At 48.3% G+C, this 21032-nt stretch overlaps 1 protein-coding gene and 1 non-coding gene across 2 annotated transcripts; both read left to right on the top strand.

Annotated features, from left to right (window-relative positions):
* Nucleotides 1-42: 42 nt before the first annotated feature.
* LOC135823289 (E3 ubiquitin-protein ligase LRSAM1-like) lies at nucleotides 43-20773 on the top strand (the record flags this gene model as incomplete). The annotated part of the gene is given in 19 exon segments (XM_065336144.1): nucleotides 43-85; nucleotides 370-417; nucleotides 580-609; nucleotides 1204-1292; nucleotides 1985-2014; nucleotides 2924-3046; nucleotides 4370-4457; nucleotides 4934-4985; nucleotides 6701-6742; nucleotides 7067-7237; nucleotides 9340-9427; nucleotides 9735-9809; nucleotides 10375-10455; nucleotides 15049-15144; nucleotides 15571-15669; nucleotides 16128-16259; nucleotides 16976-17095; nucleotides 18578-18841; nucleotides 19387-20773. Coding segments are annotated over 19 exon segments (1794 nt in total), but the record flags the coding sequence as incomplete, so codon positions are not given.
* On the top strand, nucleotides 5623-5694 carry Trnaa-ugc (transfer RNA alanine (anticodon UGC)). Its single transcript has one exon. It is a non-coding gene; the product is annotated as a tRNA-Ala (tRNA).
* Nucleotides 20774-21032: the final 259 nt, after the last annotated feature.

Genomic DNA, 21032 nt, shown 5'->3' with positions numbered 1-21032 from the left:
TTATTCCACCCTGCATTGTGATTGGTATGTTTTTGGTTTCAGGTCATCAAGGTGCGTCATGAACGCTTTGGGTTTCCACCGAAATGTAAGAATTTCTCCAAATTTCTTCTGACTAACCTATCTTAAAACATGCTGTGACAACTTATGTCTTTTAGGAATTCCCCCCAATTTTTCACATCCAAAGTGAATTTTTAAATCTGAACTACTTTGACTACTTGATTTCCGGATGGTGGATGGTTGATGGGTGGGGGGATTGTCGGTCTATCCAACATAGTGGGAAGGGTTGGTATCTCTTAGAGTGGGCTGAGCAGGCATTGGTGGCCATTGGCATTTACCAGGCATAACCATCTTTTCTGTTTTTGTGCCCAGCCATCATGACGGAGGGTGTGCCGGCCATAATGAAGTTCCTCTGTGACAGTAAGTCTGTGGAAATTACGACTTTTAAACATTAGTACCTGTCTCGTATGCTTTCGCTTTGTGTTGGTCAAAGTGTTTTGTTATGAAGCAGGTATGGTTTTGTACTTATACAAGTATGTTGTAGCTTTAATATCATGTGTGGCCTGATTTTGTGCTGTACAGCTTGCAGCATACCGTACAGCCCAACGAAATGTAAGCAGAAGACGTGGTAGTGTGTCCTCTCTGTCTCTCTGTCTCTCTCTCTCCCTCTCTCTCTCTCTCTCTCTCTCTCTCTCTCTCTCTCTCTCTCTCTCTCTCTCTCTCTCTCTCTCTTTCTTTTTTCTCTCTCTCTCTCTCTCTCTCTCTCTCTCTCTCTCTCTCTCTCTCTTTCTCTTTCTTTTCTCTCTCTTTTCTCTCTCTCTCTCTCTCTCTCTCTCTCTCTCTCTCTCTCTCTCTCTCTCTCTCTCTCCCTCTCTCTCTCTTTTTCTCTCTCTATCTCTCTCACACACACACACACACACACACACACACACACACACACACACACACACACACACACACACACACACACACACTCTGCTGAGAGTGCGCTGGCTCGGCAATGGCGAAGTAGGTACCATATTCTGTGGAATGAAGTCCAAAATCGGAGCGATTTTGCAGCGTCTTAGCGCAAATTGTTTCGAGTTACCCACAAAGACACAAGCTTTCCACTCTATTCTGCTGTTGGAAAGCGTACCCACTCAAGTCCTACTACAGACGTTGACTGTTGGCTTTTTACCCCCTTCGCTGTGTGTGTGATCTTACCAGCTGTAGGCGAGCGCTCGACAGGATCAGAGCACTCTGCATCGCCGTCCTCTCTGTACCCAACTCTGGACTTGGGCGACAGTGCGTCTTCGGTAAGTGGGCAATGGCTGTGCTAGTGTGAACAACCTCCGCAGGCTGTGTAGCTAGTTACTGCAGAACCGGTCAATGCAACCACTCTGATGAGGCGACCGCCTGTCCCAGAGGACCACCGGATCCAGGACCAAAGGGTGTCACTTCCACTAATATTGCCCTGGATAAGGAGACCACTTCTGCGCGGAAACCACGTTGTGGTGATGCCGTGAGCAGTCAGCTTAGACAGGTTTCACTGCACTATTTCTTTTTTAGCGTTAGCAATCAGAGACAGGAACCAGTCTCGGTGATTGTCAGCTAAATCGATCCACAGCAAGAGTTCGTTCAGCAATAGAACTGATGACAGTGGCTGATGATGAATTTGCCTGTTGGTGGATTTGTGTCTGCCAATTCACAGTTCTTTGTGATTTGTGGTTTTCAGACAGGACTTTAGTCCCGAAACGTTGTTTCATACCAATCCGGGACGTGTGCATCCAGCAGCAACTCTTGTCCTCATTTTTTCAGCATAGTACAAGGATGAGAATGCTGTGTTGACACGGAATATGCTCGTGTGCTGTGGACACTGGCCCATTGTTGATTGTGATGATGATGTCGAACAGTCTTGGGTTGGGTTTTTTGGCCGTCGTCGGACCAGAGCCAGTTGGATAAGTGAAATGTTTGTACTGGTTTCTGCTGTTGTTCTGTGTTCCTGTAGGATGCCTTTAAGAGACATACAGATGATAAGGTACGTATTTTTTACTGTAAGACATGTTATTATAACGTGTCGCAAATTTAACTATTGTCCAAAATTCATAGGTTAGCGAGAAGAATTGTTTAAAACGATCTTGCAGTATTCCGGCATATCCGCACACAGCATAATATGAAGCAGTGCGGCCTCAACGGATCTTATTATAACGAAGGAATGTCATCCGTTAAAACGTTAGATTTACTTCCTCGTTATATATACATGTTTTACAGTACTCATCACTTTCATCCAGTAACACTATACATGCCAATGATAGCTATAAGTAATAATAATTCTTATGATAGGTGTATACATGATGCACTACATCACCATTGTATATTAGGTTCAGGTTTTATTTCCATACCGATCAGTGGAATGGGCATCACTAACGGGATTCCTCGACCAACACAGACATAATTATATTGTAGTGAATGCAGGAATCTAATATCGATGGCGAACAAAATAAATCTCACAGCTTTCATTATGTGGAATAAACTTGAACCTTACATGTATGCAATTTGTTGTGATGTAGTGTGTCATGAACACACACACATCATATTACTTACATGTACCGTATTTTGCCGGCTATGAGTCAACCTTTTACAACTAAAAAAAAGTTTCATGGAACCAAGAACATACTTGTTCAAGTTGAGACCAGATGCTTTCAGTTACAATCAGCCACATGTGTCATACACATACCGCAGTTACTTGGCCCTGGGTGCATCGTTGTGGAAAATTCTTTGCACTGTATATTTCCAATCCAATCTATCCAAGAACAAACTTCCTCACTGTGGAGTATGGTGCTGTGAACGTGGGCCAAGAGCGCAGCGTGGAGAGGTGGTCAGTTCAAATTAACTTGTGTATCTATTTCCAATGCATCTACATGTATCTATGTTGTCACTGTGTTAGGAGAGGCGGCGCTCTGAAAACATTGCCCTGGAGCAGCAGAACACACTGGCCGCACAGGAGCAGCAGGCACTCATGTCATCCAGCAGCTCACGCAAGATGGAGCTGCTCAAGCAACTGGCAGAGGTAACCCCTTGATGCTGAGAAGTTTGCCTTTATTTCATAACAAAACTAGGTGATGCACGGGATGATGAGCTCGAAAAGCGCAAGCAAAGAAAGCCATGGTGAAAAATCCGGTCCAGTAATTTGGAAAAATAAAATAAAATAAAATAGGAAAATCCGATTAGAAGAGAAAATCATCAACGGCTTAATGCTGCATTGCAACTTACAAGTGCAAAACAGTCAGACCTCGCACCACCGCACACATCCGTTAGCCACAAAAATATCCGGATGGGCGAGGGAACCGGATAATCGAACACACATACTGTATGTATGCATGGCATATGCTGTAAATCGGTAGCCAACGATTTTCACCCGGATGGTGAGGGATCCGGATAAAAGAGTACCGGATAAGCGAGGTCTGACTGTACTGTGCAATGTACTGTTGCTGACTGGGCGGCCTCCCTGCCCCAGGGTAACATTACACTGCGGATACCGGTAGACTGATGTGCTGGTTTTAAGTGGAATTGCTCTTTCAGGTGATTTTATAACCTCGTATCACCCTCATACCTCGCTTACTATCGGCGCTTTGAGTGAACTGGGCACTCTTTGAGGGCCAGTCTTACTGGCTACAGTAAGACCTGTCAAAGCGACCACTTGGATAAGGCGACCACCTGTCCTAAAAGACCACTGGAACCAGGACCAAGGGATGCTTTTTCCAGTCAACTGACCCTGGATAAGGAGACCACCTGGTAACAGAGACTGGATATATGTTTTTTGTCGAAACGATGACCTCGATGACCTCGCATACTGTATCCCTGACCCTCTCCTGTGAACATGAAGGTGTATACGAGTCAGAGTTGCATGCATCTTGAGCATCCTGTCGGTACTTGGTTCTGGACTAGCCTGTCGGTACTTGGTTCTGGACTAGCCTGTCGGTACTTGGTTATGGACTAGCCTGTCGGTACTTGGTTCTGGACTAGCCTGTCGGTACTTGGTTCTGGACTAGCCTGTCGGTACTTGACAAGTTCTGGACCGGCCAGATACACACCATAGTGTACTAGTACCAGCTTGTGACGATGTTGGTAGTGCGGCGGGTGGCCAGTGAAATCCAGCTGCATGAGTACACCAGCCCGGGGACTGCACCACTTTAGCACTATGAATCCTGGACGGTGCAGTGAGCGCAGGTCTGTCTTATTTACGGGGTTGGATTATACTCACTGCCACCATTGTGTATCATAATTATTATGTTATCATTGCACGGGGTTTTTCTACTGCATTGTACGCAGATTACTCTGTATTACATACGTTCGCAGTACAAGTTTGTGTGCCGCTGGTGGCTTTGTTTAGGAGCAAGCGAAACACGACGCTGACCTAGCCACTTTGCAGCAGAGACGCGAGAGTGACCAGCAGAAGCTAATCCAGACCGTTCAGCAAGGTATGTTTTGCATGTAATTTGAAATCATTCTGCATGGACCTTGCTTTCTGCACTGTTGCAAGATAGCACTCTTTTTCAGTCAATGCTTGGTATTGTTTTGTTTCTTCTTGGCTCATTCTGCATGTACCTTGCTGTCTACACTCTTGCAAGATAGCACTCTTCTTCAGTCAATGCTTGGTATTGTTTTGTTTCTTCTTGGCTTGATGGATCCTTGAATGCTGTGTCTGTCTGTCTGTCTGTCTGTCTGTCTGTCTGTCTGTCTGTCTGTCTGTCTGTCTGTCTGCATGTCTGTGACAACGGGACAAGTTTCCGTATGTGTGCGTCTGATCACGTCCGACTGCCCTCATATTTGGAACGCCGTGCTCCTTCTGTCCCTTTGCTGCCCCTCCGGTGCCCATGTGGCCCTAGTGGTAATGGCTCTACAGGACAGGTCTGTGTCTGTGTCTATGTGTTTGTGTCTGTGTCTGTGTGTACAGAGGAGAAAACCTATAACGAAGCCGTCGCTCAGAAAATGCGTGAAGCAGACAGGTGGGTGTAATTGCTCACCTTTTCCTTTCTTCTTCCTTCTTTTTTTAAATGTTTGTGCTGTTATCCCTTTCTTATCGTGTGCCTTACCTGGGTGTGACCGAGAAAAGTCAGCGCCTGGGACACAGGCATTCACTTGGTAGATCAGGTCAGTTCATGGCAGGTTCGAACGAGTAGAGGCTATAATTATGCATTCTGCCTAGGCTGTGAGTCAATTGCATAGAGATCAGTTAACATGTACTAAGAGTCCATAACCCCCAAGAGTGTGCAACTGCCTGCACAACTTTTATACAGTGCTCTGACGGCAGAACTTCACACCACGTGACGTGGTTCAAAAGGTTACGCTGGCAAACAGTGCAAAGTGACCACAGGAGAGTTGAACCCGAAGCAGGGTTGTACGCTATCATTCACAGGGTGCAAATAATGTGTACGGGTTCGTCTAATAATAATGCTAATAATTAGCATTTCCGTTAGTGAGACAAGGAAAATCATCATGTCTACACACAAAAAACCTTCGGAATTTAATAGCGTATTAAAACGGTAAAATGCTAACCATGTCTACATTGTAGCACAGTGTAAAGGCTCAGTTCACTTTGTTTTGTAGTTGAGAGTGTCATTCCGATGCCAGACATTTGCAGCTGGGGGTTTAGCTCAGTGGTAGAGCGCTCGCTTTGCATGCGAGAGGCCGTGGGTTCGAACCCCACATCCTCCATTTTTTGAAGCATACGGTAATTCTTTGTGTGTGACCTGCAATGGTCGTTTCACTTATTACTCATGCATGTCGAGATAATAGGAAGAAAGGCTTACAGCCGGAAACTTGTCCTCCGTGTTGCTATATGATTCTTTCTTGTTTCGCTCATTTGATGGTTTCTTTTTATTCTTTTGCTTTTTGTTTGTATTTTTAAAGGAGTCCCCATACCAGTAGGCTGTTGACCTGATGTACAGTTGTGCTCGGTGAAATCCGACCCAGAGTGCATATTTGGTGCCCTCAGCTTGCACGGCCCTTGTTGTACTGGCAGTGGCACGAATTCTGCTGGACGTACACATGTACAAGTACGATGATGTAATCAGAACTGGTTCGGGGCGCCAGCTTTGCACTTTGGGTCGGATTTCACCGAGCGCAACTGTAGCTTTGAAAAGTTTCAGCAAGAGTCCATACGCGAGAGTATGCAACTTTGTCCCCTTTTTATGGGCCAGATGTGCTGCGCACTGCCTGCATTACATCACGCAGCTACATCCACGCGCTGCAGAAAATTAACACCTCGCGAACACTAATACTGTGGTTTGAAATCTTTGAATCCTACATCCGTACGGAAATGAATTTCATGTCCTCAAGATTTAAAAAGTTCGCGTCTGTACTTTAACGAAATCAAGCAAAACCGGATGTGCTGGTACGAGAGATACTCTAATTTCAGAAAATGTTGGTACTCAATATTTTCGGTATGAGGGCAAAAGGCCAGGTTAAGAAATTTTGGGTACAGAGAAGCAATTCCCTTTTGGACTACCGGTATGTGTGTTGGTGTTTGTTAGGTGTACTGAAGTATTGAAAATTTAGGTAAGAAACAGATGCACCGAAAGTACCGAAAATAAAAGTACACCGAAAATTTGTGAAATTACAATGGTCATAATAGTGGTCAGCGTGGCCCAGTGTTGAAAAATCTTCTGTTACCTGATACCTTTTTTTAAAAACTTTTTGGGTGTTGTTTTTCTTGCTCCAGGGCAAGAGAGGAAGATATTCGCAAGGCACTGGATCATGACAAGTAAGTGGTTAATGAATACAACTGGGAAGTCTGAAACTGACATTGACAACAGCCGAGCGTTCTAGAAATTGGCTGGTGGGCACAGGCGGTTGAAGAACTGTAGAATTTCTCTGGGTAGATCTAACTTCTCCTGAAGTACGCTGTAGTGGATAACGCCAACTGCCCTGGGTCCCATTTTCCCCGGGCTGTCCCCCTCCCTTACCGCATCTGACGCCTGATCATCGGGTGGTGGCGTCCCACGGAAGCGGGAAGGCAGTTCTTGACCCGCCCTGTATGCGAACCCGTGCAATTCTTTGGTTTATTTTATTTTATTCCCCTTGGCAGGATGATGCTGGAGCAGCTGTCGTCCATGCGACAGGAGTCTGAGCAGTTACGTCGTGGAGAAGTCTTGGACGCCATGCAGAGGCTCTTGTCCAAGTCTCGTCATCACGAGTTACTGTGCATAGCACAGATCACAGAGCGACAACGATTGGCCAAGCAGGCATTGAAGGAATCGTAAGTGCTTCAAGTGCCAGTTACTCTGCTAAGTTATGACTTGGGCTAGGGGAAGTCAGGGGGGGGGGGGGGGGAGGCGAGGGGGTTTGTGGGGGATGGCTGGGATTGGTGGGGGAGGCAAGGGGGGGGGGGGGCTGATTTCTCTCAAAGGCAATCGTGCTGGTCTGTTGCCCCCCCCCCCCCCCACACACACACACTGTGTCAGTTCTTATGCTGACCTTTCATACAAACTTCCAGTCAACTTCCCCATCATGCGCTTGGTTTATATTGGGCATATAAACCCATATATACCCAGTATAAACCTCATATATACCACCACAATATAAACTCCGAGATTGGGAGGAAGCTAGCTTCAAAGTGTTATCAAATCACCTAGGCAGAAGGGGGTGGGAGAGAATGCTTACTCTTCAACTTCTTGCGAGCGACAGCAGAACGCTCTGGGTGAATATTGAAAACAATAGAGCTGCGGTTGAAAGTGGTGGAAGCAATATAAGGAGAAACAGCAGAAGCAGAACACTGAGCAGCAGAGGAAACAGAACTCTGATCGGTAGAAGAACAGCTCTGAACAGGGGCGGGTGTAACAGGCTGCGCAGAATGGTTTGACATGTCAGCAAGATGCGGTCGCAAATCAATAGCTTCAGCCATGGAACAGGAATCTTTCAATTTGGGCCTATCATAAGCGGTTAGAGATTGAACATTTCGATGCCCAGAAACGGAACAAATTCGCTTATCATCTACTCCGCATTTCTTCATGTTGGTAATAGATGTTGCTCTTACACAGTGATTCGTATACAGCATGGACAAATGAGCATCTGCAGACAAACGCTTCATCATACCAGACAGAATATTGCGCGAGAGAGGAATTTTCATGAACCAGCAGTTGGTAGAATCGGCCATCTCACCTGATAGCGCTAGCTGGAACACGCGGTTTTTGTCTGGATGTAGCCTCGACCGATAGTGCTTGATTGCCGGCAACTGAAACTCATCACGGATCACACCAGCAGAAGACCACTCAGAGCCTTGAAGTCCGCCTTGGTGGTTTTTGGAAACAAATGATGTTGCGAGCCGCAAGACTTCCTGGCCATCTATGGTCGCGAATTGGAGATTGTCCTTCGTCAGCTTTGCTTGCATTTCTCCGCCCCTCAAACAGAAGTGGATGGTTAGCTGGAACCACACAAAGTACTTCAGCTTGCGCACATCCGTTGTCTTCAGTACGTCAGAGAAGTATTCTCTTAGAAGAGACCAGTCTTTTTCGGATAGAGGTTGCTTGTGTTGAACTGCAAGCTCGAGACCATCACGTTTGCGTGCTTTCAACACTCCGTCCAGGACTTTGTTCGCCCTTGAGAAAGCACTGTCATTGAAGATGTTGATCTACCTCGAGAATGACGATATGTGACGCTGAAGAGCACCACTTGCAGATTGAAGACTGCTTTTTGCAAACCCAGAACCATCCTTCTGCTTTGCATTCGCGTAGAAGGACGAGAGAACATCACAAAGCCTTTCACATGTGACTCTTTTGAAATCAACGACTCCTAAAGGTTCGTCACCCCTCAAACAAAACTCATCAAACAATCGCAGCCAGTACTGAGTAGACACGCGAGTGTTCTTGGGAACACCCTCGGCTATTAGCTTGGTCTGGTCATCATGGCTGATAGACCCGAAAACACGCTTCTGAGGAGACCCGTCACTCATTGTTCTAGAAAACAAGAAACACGAAGACACTAACCTAACACAGGAGAGACACAGAAGGAATGAGTACTTAGCAGCTAGTGTGGCCAGTTTTACTTTCTGTTTTGGTGCGCAGGTAAACCGGACGTGTGTTTTGGTGCTTGTATGCGAAGTATAAACCATCATACGAACCTCGGCTGCGCCTCGGTTTGTAATATCGGTTTATATTTCACGTACAAGCGTACTATTGGGATGTATTACCGGTACATGTATATACATACACTTGAAGTTACTCAAATCTGTGGACAGCAACTGTTTCGCTCTGTTAGAGCTCCCACTACACTTGAAGTTACATTGCTGTGTGCCAGGACTTGACATTAATTTGAATTATTTGTTGTTTTCTTCGATGTTTTCTTCGCATTGTTGCCATGCAGAAATGCCATCGCTGATGCTCAAGTTAGTCTTGTCCTGGAACAGCAGAGTGAGTTCCAGAAGAACCTCCTGAATCAGATCGCCAGTGAGGTAGGCAGCCGCAGCAGCAGCAGCAGCAGCAGCGCAACTCTTAACTTCTTTACAACGTATTTCCTTGTTGTCCACTGTGACCTTGAGCAGTGTGCCTTTCTTGCAGCAGTGCATTCAATAGTGACCCTTCCTTTACTGATGTCAGCCATGCGTGTAACTTGCCATGTGATGAAGGAATGCCTGCTTTTGCGAGGTGGTCGTATGCTGGATGTTGTGATGCAATTCTGATGTGAGTGCATTGTGATCTTGTGATGCAATTCTGATTTGAGTGCATTGTGATCTTTGCTTGTCTGCTCTTCTGCTCTAGGATCTTGCACAGCGCTTGGCGTTTGAGGCACTGCTCCTTGACAAGGATGACCAGCACACGAAGGCAACACAGCAGGTAGGCATTGGCAACATGGGCATTTTTTATGTGTATCTGTATATCTGTACAGGTACAATGTAACCCGGTATCCCCTTATGTACCAGCCGTCTAGTGTATACAAGGGATGGTCATCATCAAAGATACAACCATGGTATGAAATCTAGACAACTTCTCTGTAGGCAAGTTGTGTTTTCCTGAATGTGCATCTATTTACAACTACAATGTACATGCTACAGCTTAGCTCAGTTGTTAGAGCATCGCTGGCTACACCATAGCTCAGTGGCTAGAGCATCGCTGGCTACACCATAGCTCAGTGGCTAGAGCATCGCTGGCAAGCGAAGGTCGCTGGTTCAAGTCCTGGTGGTGACAGTCAATTTTTTCTTCAGACTTTTCCCTTGTCCATTCCCTCAACCTATGAATATATTCAATATACAATGTTCATACCGGTATTCATCCGGTAGAGGTGAAACGAATACACCGCTGGGCGCTGAGGTCCTGGTTTTGAATCCTGGCCGGGACAGTCGGTTTTCTAAGCCCTCCAATCCCCGTAACCCAGCGTGTGTGTGTTGTGCTCTTCTCTTAGATTGTGGCTCTGCAGCAGGAGTTGGCACAGCTCACCAACATGGAAATCAGCCGTAAAGCCAAAGAGCAGAATACCAATCAGGTAAGTGCTGTGCCCTTCTACCCCTGCTTCTTGCAGTACTCTCCACTGCTTGGCTCACTGGCCAGGAAAAGCCCCCCTCCCTCACACATGCACACATGCACACACATACACTCACACACATGCACTCACACATGCACTCATACATGCCCTCATACATGCCCTCACCCATTCACTCACACATACACATACATGCACGCACACACTCACACACACACACACACACACACTCACACACACACACACACACACACACACACACACACACACACACACACACACACACACACACACACACACACACACACATGCGCACACACACGCACGCACACACACACACACACACACACACACACACACACACACACACACCTTGGTCCTTGGTAACACTGCCATCAAATGGTCACGTGTCCCCTGTGCAGGGGTCGACAGCACTGAGTTCAGCATTGGACCCAGAAACGCCGCTCTACTTCCTGGACAGGAAATTAGCACAGCTATGCAGGTCGAAACCACGGGATGACTTGCAGCAGCGACCGCAGCCGAGACAATGCGCTCTGCAGCAGGGCAGGGCAACCCGCTGTTTCCGGACCGAGTCTGCCGATGCCACAGTCGAGACCGACGCCACTTCAGCAGCCGAGTTGGAGAGACACTTATGCGAAGCTAGCCCGCCAGCACTCAAGAACCATCTCCCGCACGCATTACATAGTCGGCTGCCGGACTGCTCAGATATGGGCTTCCTCCTCTCGGCCAGGCACTTGTGGCGATTCTTGTATTTCTGGTGGGCGAAAGTACGCTGGCAAACATCGCAGAGCACAGAAGTGTCACGCTGAGCCGATCGCGGTACTGGTTGAGCGGAATACGCACTGCGCCATTTCCCACGCTCCTGGGCGAGGTCGTACCATTCCGTGTGGTCGATGTTCACTGCGGAGAGGTCAGCTCTGACAGAGTCTCGCCACCGTTTCCGAGGACCGCAAGCCGGCCTCGGCGGAAGGAGCGCACCAAACAGGAGCTGGCGCGGAGTTCTATCGCCGTCCATCCTAGCTAGATGGCCTAGCCACTCCAGACGGCGGCGAAGAACACGTGTGGTAATATCCACTGGATCTCGACGATTCCAGGCCTCCAGAATGGTCTTCCTGTTGATGTGGAAGTCCCAGGTGTCTCTTCTACCGAGGGCTAAGATTGCGGAAATGCAGCGAAGATGGAAGGCGGACAGCGCCGCAAGCTCGCTTTTCAGTGGTACCCAACACTCCGCTCCGTAAAGGAGAAGAGAAGCCACACATGCATCATACACCATTCGCTTCGTTGCCAGTGAAAGATCGCCATCATCAAAGACAGATCGACGCAATGCTCCGAATGCCCTAGATGCTGACGCTATTCGGGACCGAGTGTCCACTGCGGTGCGGCCACCAGTATGGATGATGGAGCCTAGGTAGCGAAAGTCATGCACATTCTCGACAATTTCCCCGCCAACCACCAATGGACGACGATCCTCCGGAGAAATGCCGAAGCCGACCGCCATTACTTTGGTTTTTGATAGGTTGATGGTGAGGCCGAAGCGAGTTGCGACGTCCATGAACCGGCTGAGCGCAAGTGTGGCACCATGGTGAGTTGTAGCAATAAGTGCCGAATCGTCTGCGAATTGACAGTCACGATGGATGTTGATTGTGTCAGTCTTCTGGCGTTTGAAAAGGAGAGACGGTCCAGAGTTAGAGGAGACGGGAAGTCCAATCTCAGGTATGTCCGCAACCTCACGCTGCCACAGCTGGAATACTGCCCACATGAATATATTGAACAATACTGGGGCCATACAACAACCTTGTCGAAGGCCATTTTGCACCTCAATAGGCTCGGCCTCGATGCCCGGGATCGACAGGTTTGCAGACATAGAGGTATGAAATGAGCTGATAATGGTAACCAGCTTGTCAGGTACGCCCGCCTTCCGGAGAATTTCCCACATGCACTTACGGGTGACGGAATCATAGGCCTTCCGTAGATCAACAAAAACCATGAAACCAGAGCAGCGATGTTCATATAGTTTCTCAGATATTTGTCTCACCGCGAAGATCATGTCCGCACAAGATCTGCCTTTGCGGAATCCACACTGCGTGTCTGGTAGGATGTCTTCCGCGAGCCGCTGCAATCTTGTCTGGACGAGGCCAGCAACAGCCTTTCCTACCACCTCCAGAAGAGCGATGCCCCTCCAATTGTCACAGCTGGATAGATTTCCTTTTTTTGGTATCGGGACAAGCTGGCAGTCCACCCACTCCTGGGGCACCCGCTCTGCATTCCACACTGTCTGGACAAGGTCTAGTAGTGCCATCATGAGGCCATCCCCACCAGCCTTCAGCAGTTCCGGTAAGATTCCAGAGCCTCCTGCTGCTTTTCCGTTCCGTAGTCGGCGCACAGCCTGCCTAAGCTCTTCCAGAGTAGGTGGATCGGCGAGGTCTTCACACACTTCCTGTTGCTCAATGGTGGCAACAGTCGCAGGTTCATACGAGGTTGGAACATTGTAAACCTTGGAGAAGTGACGGTGCCATGTGCGGCCCTGATCCGCCGGTGAATTACAGACATTTCCGTTCTCGTCCCGCACAGCGACTGCAGTTACACCCACAAGCCCTCGCCGAGCCGTCTGCATGGTCTTGATACCGGCCCAAATGCGCGCCGAGTCAAAGCGCCCCTTCTCAGTACGTTGTGCCATGGCAGCAAACCAATCATTCTTCGCAGCTCGGGTGGCAGCGCGAGCCCTCGTGCGCGCAACACGGTAGCGCGAATACTCTTCCTGATTCCGGCCACTAGTGATCCATGTTCGATAGCATGCATTGCGCGCGTCCAGCAGTGGCCGCAGCCCGTCCTGGCTTTCCGTAAACCAATCAGGCTGCCGTCTCCTCTGATGACCGAGAGTGTCCGCAGCTGCCGCCGTCACCACGTCCCGCATCGCATTCCATTTCTCGTCTACCGTTTCCGCGTCCGCCACTGCATCAATCTTGGCATTGATGTTTTCCTGGTAGTCGTCAACCTTCCTCCGGTGGTTTCCCTCAGCATCTGTCGAAACCACTGCGGGCAGATTATGCACTGCAAATCGTACTCTCTTTGTGGATTTCCGCGGTTTCCACAAGACCCTGCCGAGCCTAAACCTGGCGGCAACAAGACTATGGTCGCTCCCACATTCTGCCGAGCGAATAACCTGAGCATCAGTGCACCAGTGCCGGCTCCCTTGCGCTGTGATGATGAAGTCAATACAATGGACATGTTTAGTTCTGGGATGCTGCCAAGTGCCTTTCAATTCCTGCTTTTTCCTGAACCAGGTGTTCGCGATCCAGCATTGATGCATTGCCAGAAACTGAAGTAGCTCCTCTCCAGACGAATTCAGGCAGCCCAAGCCATGTGAGCCACGCACAGCGCTCCAATCATCACCTGGCTCTCCAGACCCCACTCTGGCATTGAAATCTCCAAGTAGAACAAATTTATCTGTGCACGGTATTGAGTTGAGTACTCCTTGCAGAGAGTCATAAAACGCATCCTTTTCACAGCGCTTACTGTTGAATGTTGGCGCATAAGCTGTAACCAGCGACATCCATTCAACCTCTCCACTCGCCAGATCAAACTTCAAGCGTATGGACAACAACCGAGCGGATACTGCGACGAGTTGACAACCCCCTTCGCGCCAGGCCCGAAGCGCATTTCCCCTCAGCACAAACGCAACGCCCTCACCTCGCCGTCTGGACGCTCCTTCCCCAGGCACAGGCCGACCCGAAGCAATGACCATTGCTCCGTGGACTTGATAGTTTTCCTGACCAAACCAGTGGGTCTCTTGAAGAGCAGCGGCGTCCATCTCCAAGCGTTCCAGATGTTGTACAATTTGATAAATTTTTTTATCGTCGGCAACAATTCCACTCGCGGCAGCCGTCTGAATGTGGCCCTCACTCTCAACCAGAGAGCGTACGTTCCAAGAGCCCATGCTGAATACTCCATGCTGTCGTTTTCTTTGTGCTGTAGATGTCACCACTCGCGGGCTCGCAACGCCTCGCGAAGGCATCTGAGAACGGGACGACGACAAGAGTGTCGACATCAAAAATCGTCGACCAAGTCCGCCGCCGATATTCCCGCCTCAGTATGTTATCCTGGACGGCTGGGGAGGCCCCAGGCCGCCCAGGCCTGTCTCACTATGTCCAGAAACAGTCAGGAGAGGAAGACTTACAGAGAGCAAAAAAAACTCAAACTGTCCCCACCCAAAGCAAGGACACACACACACACACACACACACACACACACATGCACTTAGGTCCATGTCCTGTCTTTGCCCATGCGATGGTCATGCACAGTGTCATACGCAGCATGCATGCTGTTCCGGTGTTCACATGAGCCAGCTACTCGTGCTATTTAACAATTTGTGACGTGACTGGTGGATGCACTAACTATAACGTGCAGTATTGCTCTCTTTTCTCGCTTGTGTGTGTGTGTGTGTGTGTGTGTGTGTGTGTGCGTGCGTGTGTGTGTGTATGCATGCGTGTGTGCGTATGTGTGCGTGCATATGTGTGCGTATGTGTATCTGTGTGTCATTCGTGCATGCATGTGTACATTATATTCCGCTGCCAGGCCCGTCTGGAAGAGCAGCGCAACGTGCTAACGGCACAGCTGCGCCTGCTGATGGATGTTCAGCAGGAACGGGCCGAGCAACTCCAGCTACTTTTGGTAAGGCCAGGCTGCTGCAGTGGTGTTTTGCAAGCGACCTATCAATGTGCCCGCATGTTGTTTGTGCTGTCTAGGCGTTAACTCTACCACACCCTGTCTTTCACTGTGATGAAACAAGCAGCGTCAGCAGCAACAACAGCAAGAGGAACACTACCAACAAAAGCAGTAGCAATAATTCGTTGTTGCCATCTTCAATAGGTCCGTCAAATAGTAGTAATAGGTTTTTCATTTGACCCGACGAAACCACACGACGCTTGCAGACCACAGCACGAACAGTTCACCAGCCACACAAAAGCAGTAGCAACAGTAGTTGCATGCAAGCGATTATCTATCCCCCCAGCTTATTGTATTCCCAGTCCGGCGATCGAACGGTGTTAAGTTCCTATTAATTAACTCATGGTCAACCTGTTTTTGCTCTAACTTCAGGTAAAGTTCGAAGAGGAGCGTAAATCTGAGGAGAAGGACTATTGGCTGCGCATGTACCAGCGTCTGATGGATTCCAAGCCGGAGGCGCTCTTACTAGAGGTATGACTGCAGTGTGAGGGCATTGGCAGTGGGCCTTCCCTCGTCCTATGCAATGCCAGATTCGGAAATGCTTGTTTGGGGGCAGCAAGTTTCTGTAGTGATGCACAATAATGTTCTCTCAAGCCTCGCGTACATTTGGAGAGCTTGATTGCGAACGGATTAAAAAACCTCCAGTGACTCTCTTTGTTGTCATGCCATAAGTCCATTGCGCAATGACGTAATCTGTACCATGAACACCCCACACAGCCACCTGGGCATGGTCATCTGGGGTGTTGAACAGTGCATTGCTGATCCCAGCGTACTCACATAACACCCCACACAGCCACCTGGGCATGGTCGTCTGGGGTGTTGAACAGTGCATTGCTGATCCCAGTGTACTCACATGCATTACTCATACCTTCCATATTTGGCAATACGCAGTGGGCTTATTCTGCACTGTGTTGTTCTCACGTCAACAGGAGCTCTCTCTGGAAGAGTCTGTGGTGCACATGTTGCGCACTGCCAACGCCACGCAGTTCCTGACAGCGTTCGCGCGCAATCACATCTCCTTCGAGCTGCTGGTCAAAATGGACGACGACGACTTGAGGCGGGTGAGTGCTTGAACGTGTGCTGAGCTGACGTGTTTATATGAAATAGTATCCAAGTGAAATGTAGCTTTGCCTTTGACCTGTACTTAATGTTTATTCCATCTGGATCCCTCCTCCCCCTCCCCCCACCCCCACACACACACACCACTCCCCGACGTATCACGTGCTAGTAATTAGCGAATGTTTAGTCTAAACCTGTGTGGTGTGCGGCTCTCAAACCGAGGGTGTCCAGCTTTGCCAGCCCATAGAGCAGAGCCAATCCATGCTTGCATAGCAGTAGTGTCCATGATCGGTGATCTGCGCCGTGAGTGAGGTCAACTTTGCAAGGCAGCCAGCTTCTCACACCACCTGCATTACCATGTGTAGAAGGTACTGCAGGGTCGTCGGAAGGTATTCTACAGTTACACTTGGTGAAGACCAACCCAAAGTGTGTATTTGGCGCCCTCAACTTGCACGGCCCTTGACACCCTGGAAGTGGTAGGAATGCGGCTGTATGTACACATGTACAAGTACAATGATGCAATCGAAACTGGTCCAGGGTTGCCAGTTTTTTCACCGAGCGCAACTGTACTTATGTTGTCTACAAAACGTAGTATGTTTCAGTCAAATGGTGCAACAGATTCCGACAGATAGCTGAGTATTTCTTGATGGGCTGAACGGAAGCTGTGCTGTATGTCACCTATGTGTTATGTCTGTCCGCAACTGCCTTTCTACTACAGCTCGGCGTCACGTCCATCGGAGCAAGGCATGAAATTCTCAAGTGTGTTGCCGAAGAAGCAGCTATAGAGAGCCGTGCCAAGGAGAAGTCCATGGTGCTCCTCAGAGAGCTGGAGGAGATGGTGAGTTGTTGTACGAACAGACGATATGACATACTGTATTCCCCGAATATAGGTCACACCATTTTACATTGAAATTCAAGGGTAAAAAAGTAAACTAAAAAGGGAGTGCCACTTACAATCGAACATGATTTACAACTGAAGTGAATTAATTATGTTGAACCAATATGGCTCAAACCTGAAAATGGGGATGTGACTTAAAATCAAGTGCGACTTATATTCGGGGAAATGTGGTAGTCTTCACCATGGTGTTGATTACAGGTGGAATCCTGATAATTCGAACCTCAAAATGCCCGGAAAAACTTCTAATTATCCGGACATTCTAATGATCCAAACATGAACCCACAACACAATTATGTATGTCAAAATGCTCTCCTGGTCACGCAGAGTTGCGTTATGACACAGATTTCACGGATACTGAACTGACCGGCACAGCCTGCTCATGCAAACTGAACTGACCAGTACAGTGTACAGTGAACTTCGAATTACAGTTTGCTAACTTTGAATTATCAGCACAAATCCCACACATTTCTATGTAAGTGGAATCTGTGGGACTTCTAATTAACCCGACATATCCAGTTCGAGGTTCGAATTATCAGAAATGTTTATGTGGGAATCGTATTGATAGAAATCGGTCCTGGAAAAACTTTATTAAGCGGTATGTTCTAATTAAGCCATATTCGAATTATCAGGATTCCACCTGTATGCTGTAGAAATTTGCCACACGTCTGCCTTGCTTTGCTGGCCGGATTCACTTTGGACTGCCTGGTTCTCACTCTAGTTAACCCACATGTTCCCATCCCTGTCCAATCCCATCCCTGTCCAATCCCATCCCTGTCCAATGGCGTGGTACGTTTGCCTCACGTCATGTTCTGCCTTTATCGTGCTTGTTCTTTCGTTTTGCCGTATTGGGGTGCTCAGCTTGGCAGCCGGAACTCTGCTCTTCTATTTCCTTGTTCGTCGTTGAGCAATAATAGGGAGGTTTCGCTCTACGTAATTACGTATGAAAATCCGTATGTTGTACACGCCGGGGAGCGAGGGCAACTTTCATACGTAAATCTCTACGGATTTCCGTAGGAAAGCTGTTTCCTACGTTGGGGCCTCCGTAGGACTTTTTGATATATTTTTCGCATTTTCCTGATATATCCGTGGCAAAGTTCAAGCCACGCGAAACACAAGGTACACACACCGTATACCACGTGCAAAATACGATGGAAAACGCGATTTCGGTTCGTGGTGCATGCGGTGGGCGCATGCAGCCAACGCGTCTCCAAAGCAACAAGGCATGTTCAGCAGTCGTGGAGAAATCACGTAGAGCGAAACCCAACAGCGCTGATCTTTACGTATGAAAATTTTGTGCAGTTCCTACGTTATTTTCACACGTAATTCCGTAGAGAGAAACCTCCCTATTTACTAGTAGCTGCTGCAGGTTGTAAGATGTTCCTGCCTATGTTATGTGTTCTATTTTCTATTGCGTGCTCGCAGGAGCCGCATGAGAAGCCTGAACCCAGCGCTCCTATTCCCGGTCTGCCGATTGTACCGAGTGCACCCAGTATTTCTATAGATGATAGCGAACCAGCACCATCGCAAGCGTATGCATCTGATCTGGTGGGGCTGCCGCTTAGTGCTGGTGCTACTGCACCGCAGCCTGCGCATGTGACTCCGTCGGCGCCACTAGCAGAGGCTGAGGCAGGCAGTGGTGGCCCGGCCGTTCAGCTCAGTGAATGTGTCGTCTGCCTGGACAATCAGGTGAGTCGGTGTTGTGTGCACGTGTGTGTGTACGTGTGTGTGTGTGTGTGTGTGTGTGTGTGTGTGTGTGTGTGTGTGTGTGTGTGTGTGTGTGTGTGTAAAATTAGTGGCGTTCAATTCATCAGCCTTGCAAGCTGTTGAATTGTGTAATCCCAGCACAAGTTGCTGTGTCTAACATAGTCGTTCGCTATCATCGCTTCTGCGGTGGGCAGGTCTGAGGTGTGTGTGTGTGCGTGTGTGCGTGCGTGCGTGCGTGTGTGCCCACCTTTGTGGGTGAGAGAATTGTTCATGTGGTGCTGGCTGGATGATGCCATGATACACAAGTACTTTTTTGAAACTACAGTTGAAAAGAGAGAATTTCTGTCTGCAGTGAAGTTACTGAGGTTGCCAACTTTCAGACTTTTCTTTTGCGATCCCTTGCCAATGGCCCCACCCCCTCTTTCTCTCTATCTATCTATCTATCTCCCTCCCCCCCCCCCCCCCCCCTCTCTCTCTCTCACCCATACTCTCTCTCCCTGTCTGTGTGTATCTTTGCTGTTTTGCAGAGTAACTGTGTCTTGCTGAACTGTGGCCACGTCTGCAGCTGTGTCTCGTGCAGCCAGCAGCTTACCACATGTCCCATGTGCCGCGCTGAGATTGCCAGTGTGGTTCAGCTCTATACGGCATGAATGTGATGATGTAATGATGATGTAATGCAGCATTATAGCGATGGTGATGTTATGAGCGGAGATTGCCAGTGTGGTTCAGCTCCATACTGCCTGAGCATGGTGATGTAATGGTGATGTCATGGTGATGTCATGATGATGTTATCAGTTATGCAGCATTACATCTTTATACTGCCACTCGACTGGTCAATCTACCAGCACACTGATGTCATATCAGCAGCAGTGCTTCTTGCCAGATTTAGATAGCAGCTGAGCTGACGACATTATATTTATAGTTACAGCTCTGAACGGAAGAATGTCTCAAGAACACTGTAGAGTATTCATCATGTAACGTTTGAGCGTGGTGCAATTGAGTCCCATGCGTACAGCCGATACGCAAATTGGCTGCCCCTGTCGCGGAAATGCTCTCCACCACTCCATGAAAGAGTTCCACCTACCAGTAGCCACCCATGTCAATCAGTGTTCATGATAATTATGGCGATTACTAAACATGTTTCTTCAACACTTTCTAATGTAATATATAAATAGACGTATGGCCGTAAAACTAGTATTAGTCATCTTGACAGCAGCACGTGCGTGTGCGGGTAAACTCACAAATTACGTACACCTGTTACTTACACATGTGGGCAGATATTCTCACTTAGGTTTAGGTACGTCACAACTCATTACTTATCATGCTAGTACAGTCGTACACATTATGTTGATACATCCATCTCATTTGATACATCTCCTCGTTCCTCATCTTGTAATCATTGTCACTCACAAAACACATGCAATCTCCTTCATACTCTATCTGCTATCCTTCATTATAGTTCGTTATTAGCACCACCTGGTAGAGTGTTCCGCTTGTATACACACACACTGCACGTGTACATGTAGTAAAGATCCTAGCAACTGTTCTTTAGGGCTGAGTGCTACGTTTTCTTTATTCCATTACCACCTTTAATAGGTTCCGTCCCTGTCCCCCTCCTTTTGATGCCGGGGTTCCGTCCCTGTCCCCCTCCTTTTGATGCCGGGGTTCCGTCCCTGTCCCCCTCCTTTTGATGCCGGGGTTCCGTCCCTGTCCCCCTCCTTTTGATGCCGGGGGTTCCGTCCCTGTCCCCCTCCTTTTGATGCCGGCATCACTGAGGTTTTACATGTACATACATGTATTGTGTTTCTTGTAAACATTGTTGTGCAAGCTCTGTTATTCTTTTTAGTTTTTACATGTCCATTGCAAGGGTACTGTCGTATTTTTTGATTACTTTTCATCTCCTTTCTCGGCCCAGTTAACCGAATCACCGACGTATCATTGGGTATTCGTGCTGCTCGCACTCATATGCATTGCACAGTGACACGCTCGGCTGCGTGTGTTTGCAAGGGCATGGACTACTGGTGGAAAGATCACACTCCACCCGCGAACAAACCCCGCCGCCGTATGTGTATAGCAAACAAACCCCGCCGTATGTGTATGTGTATGTGTAGGGGCTGGTCCCAAAAAAGCTCTTGAACACCCATCATATCACTAGATCAGGGAGCACACATTC

This window comes from Sycon ciliatum, chromosome 8 (assembly GCF_964019385.1).
Source record: "Sycon ciliatum chromosome 8, ocSycCili1.1, whole genome shotgun sequence".
NCBI lineage: Eukaryota > Metazoa > Porifera > Calcarea > Leucosolenida > Sycettidae > Sycon > Sycon ciliatum.
This window is presented reverse-complemented; position numbering and strand designations above follow the sequence as displayed.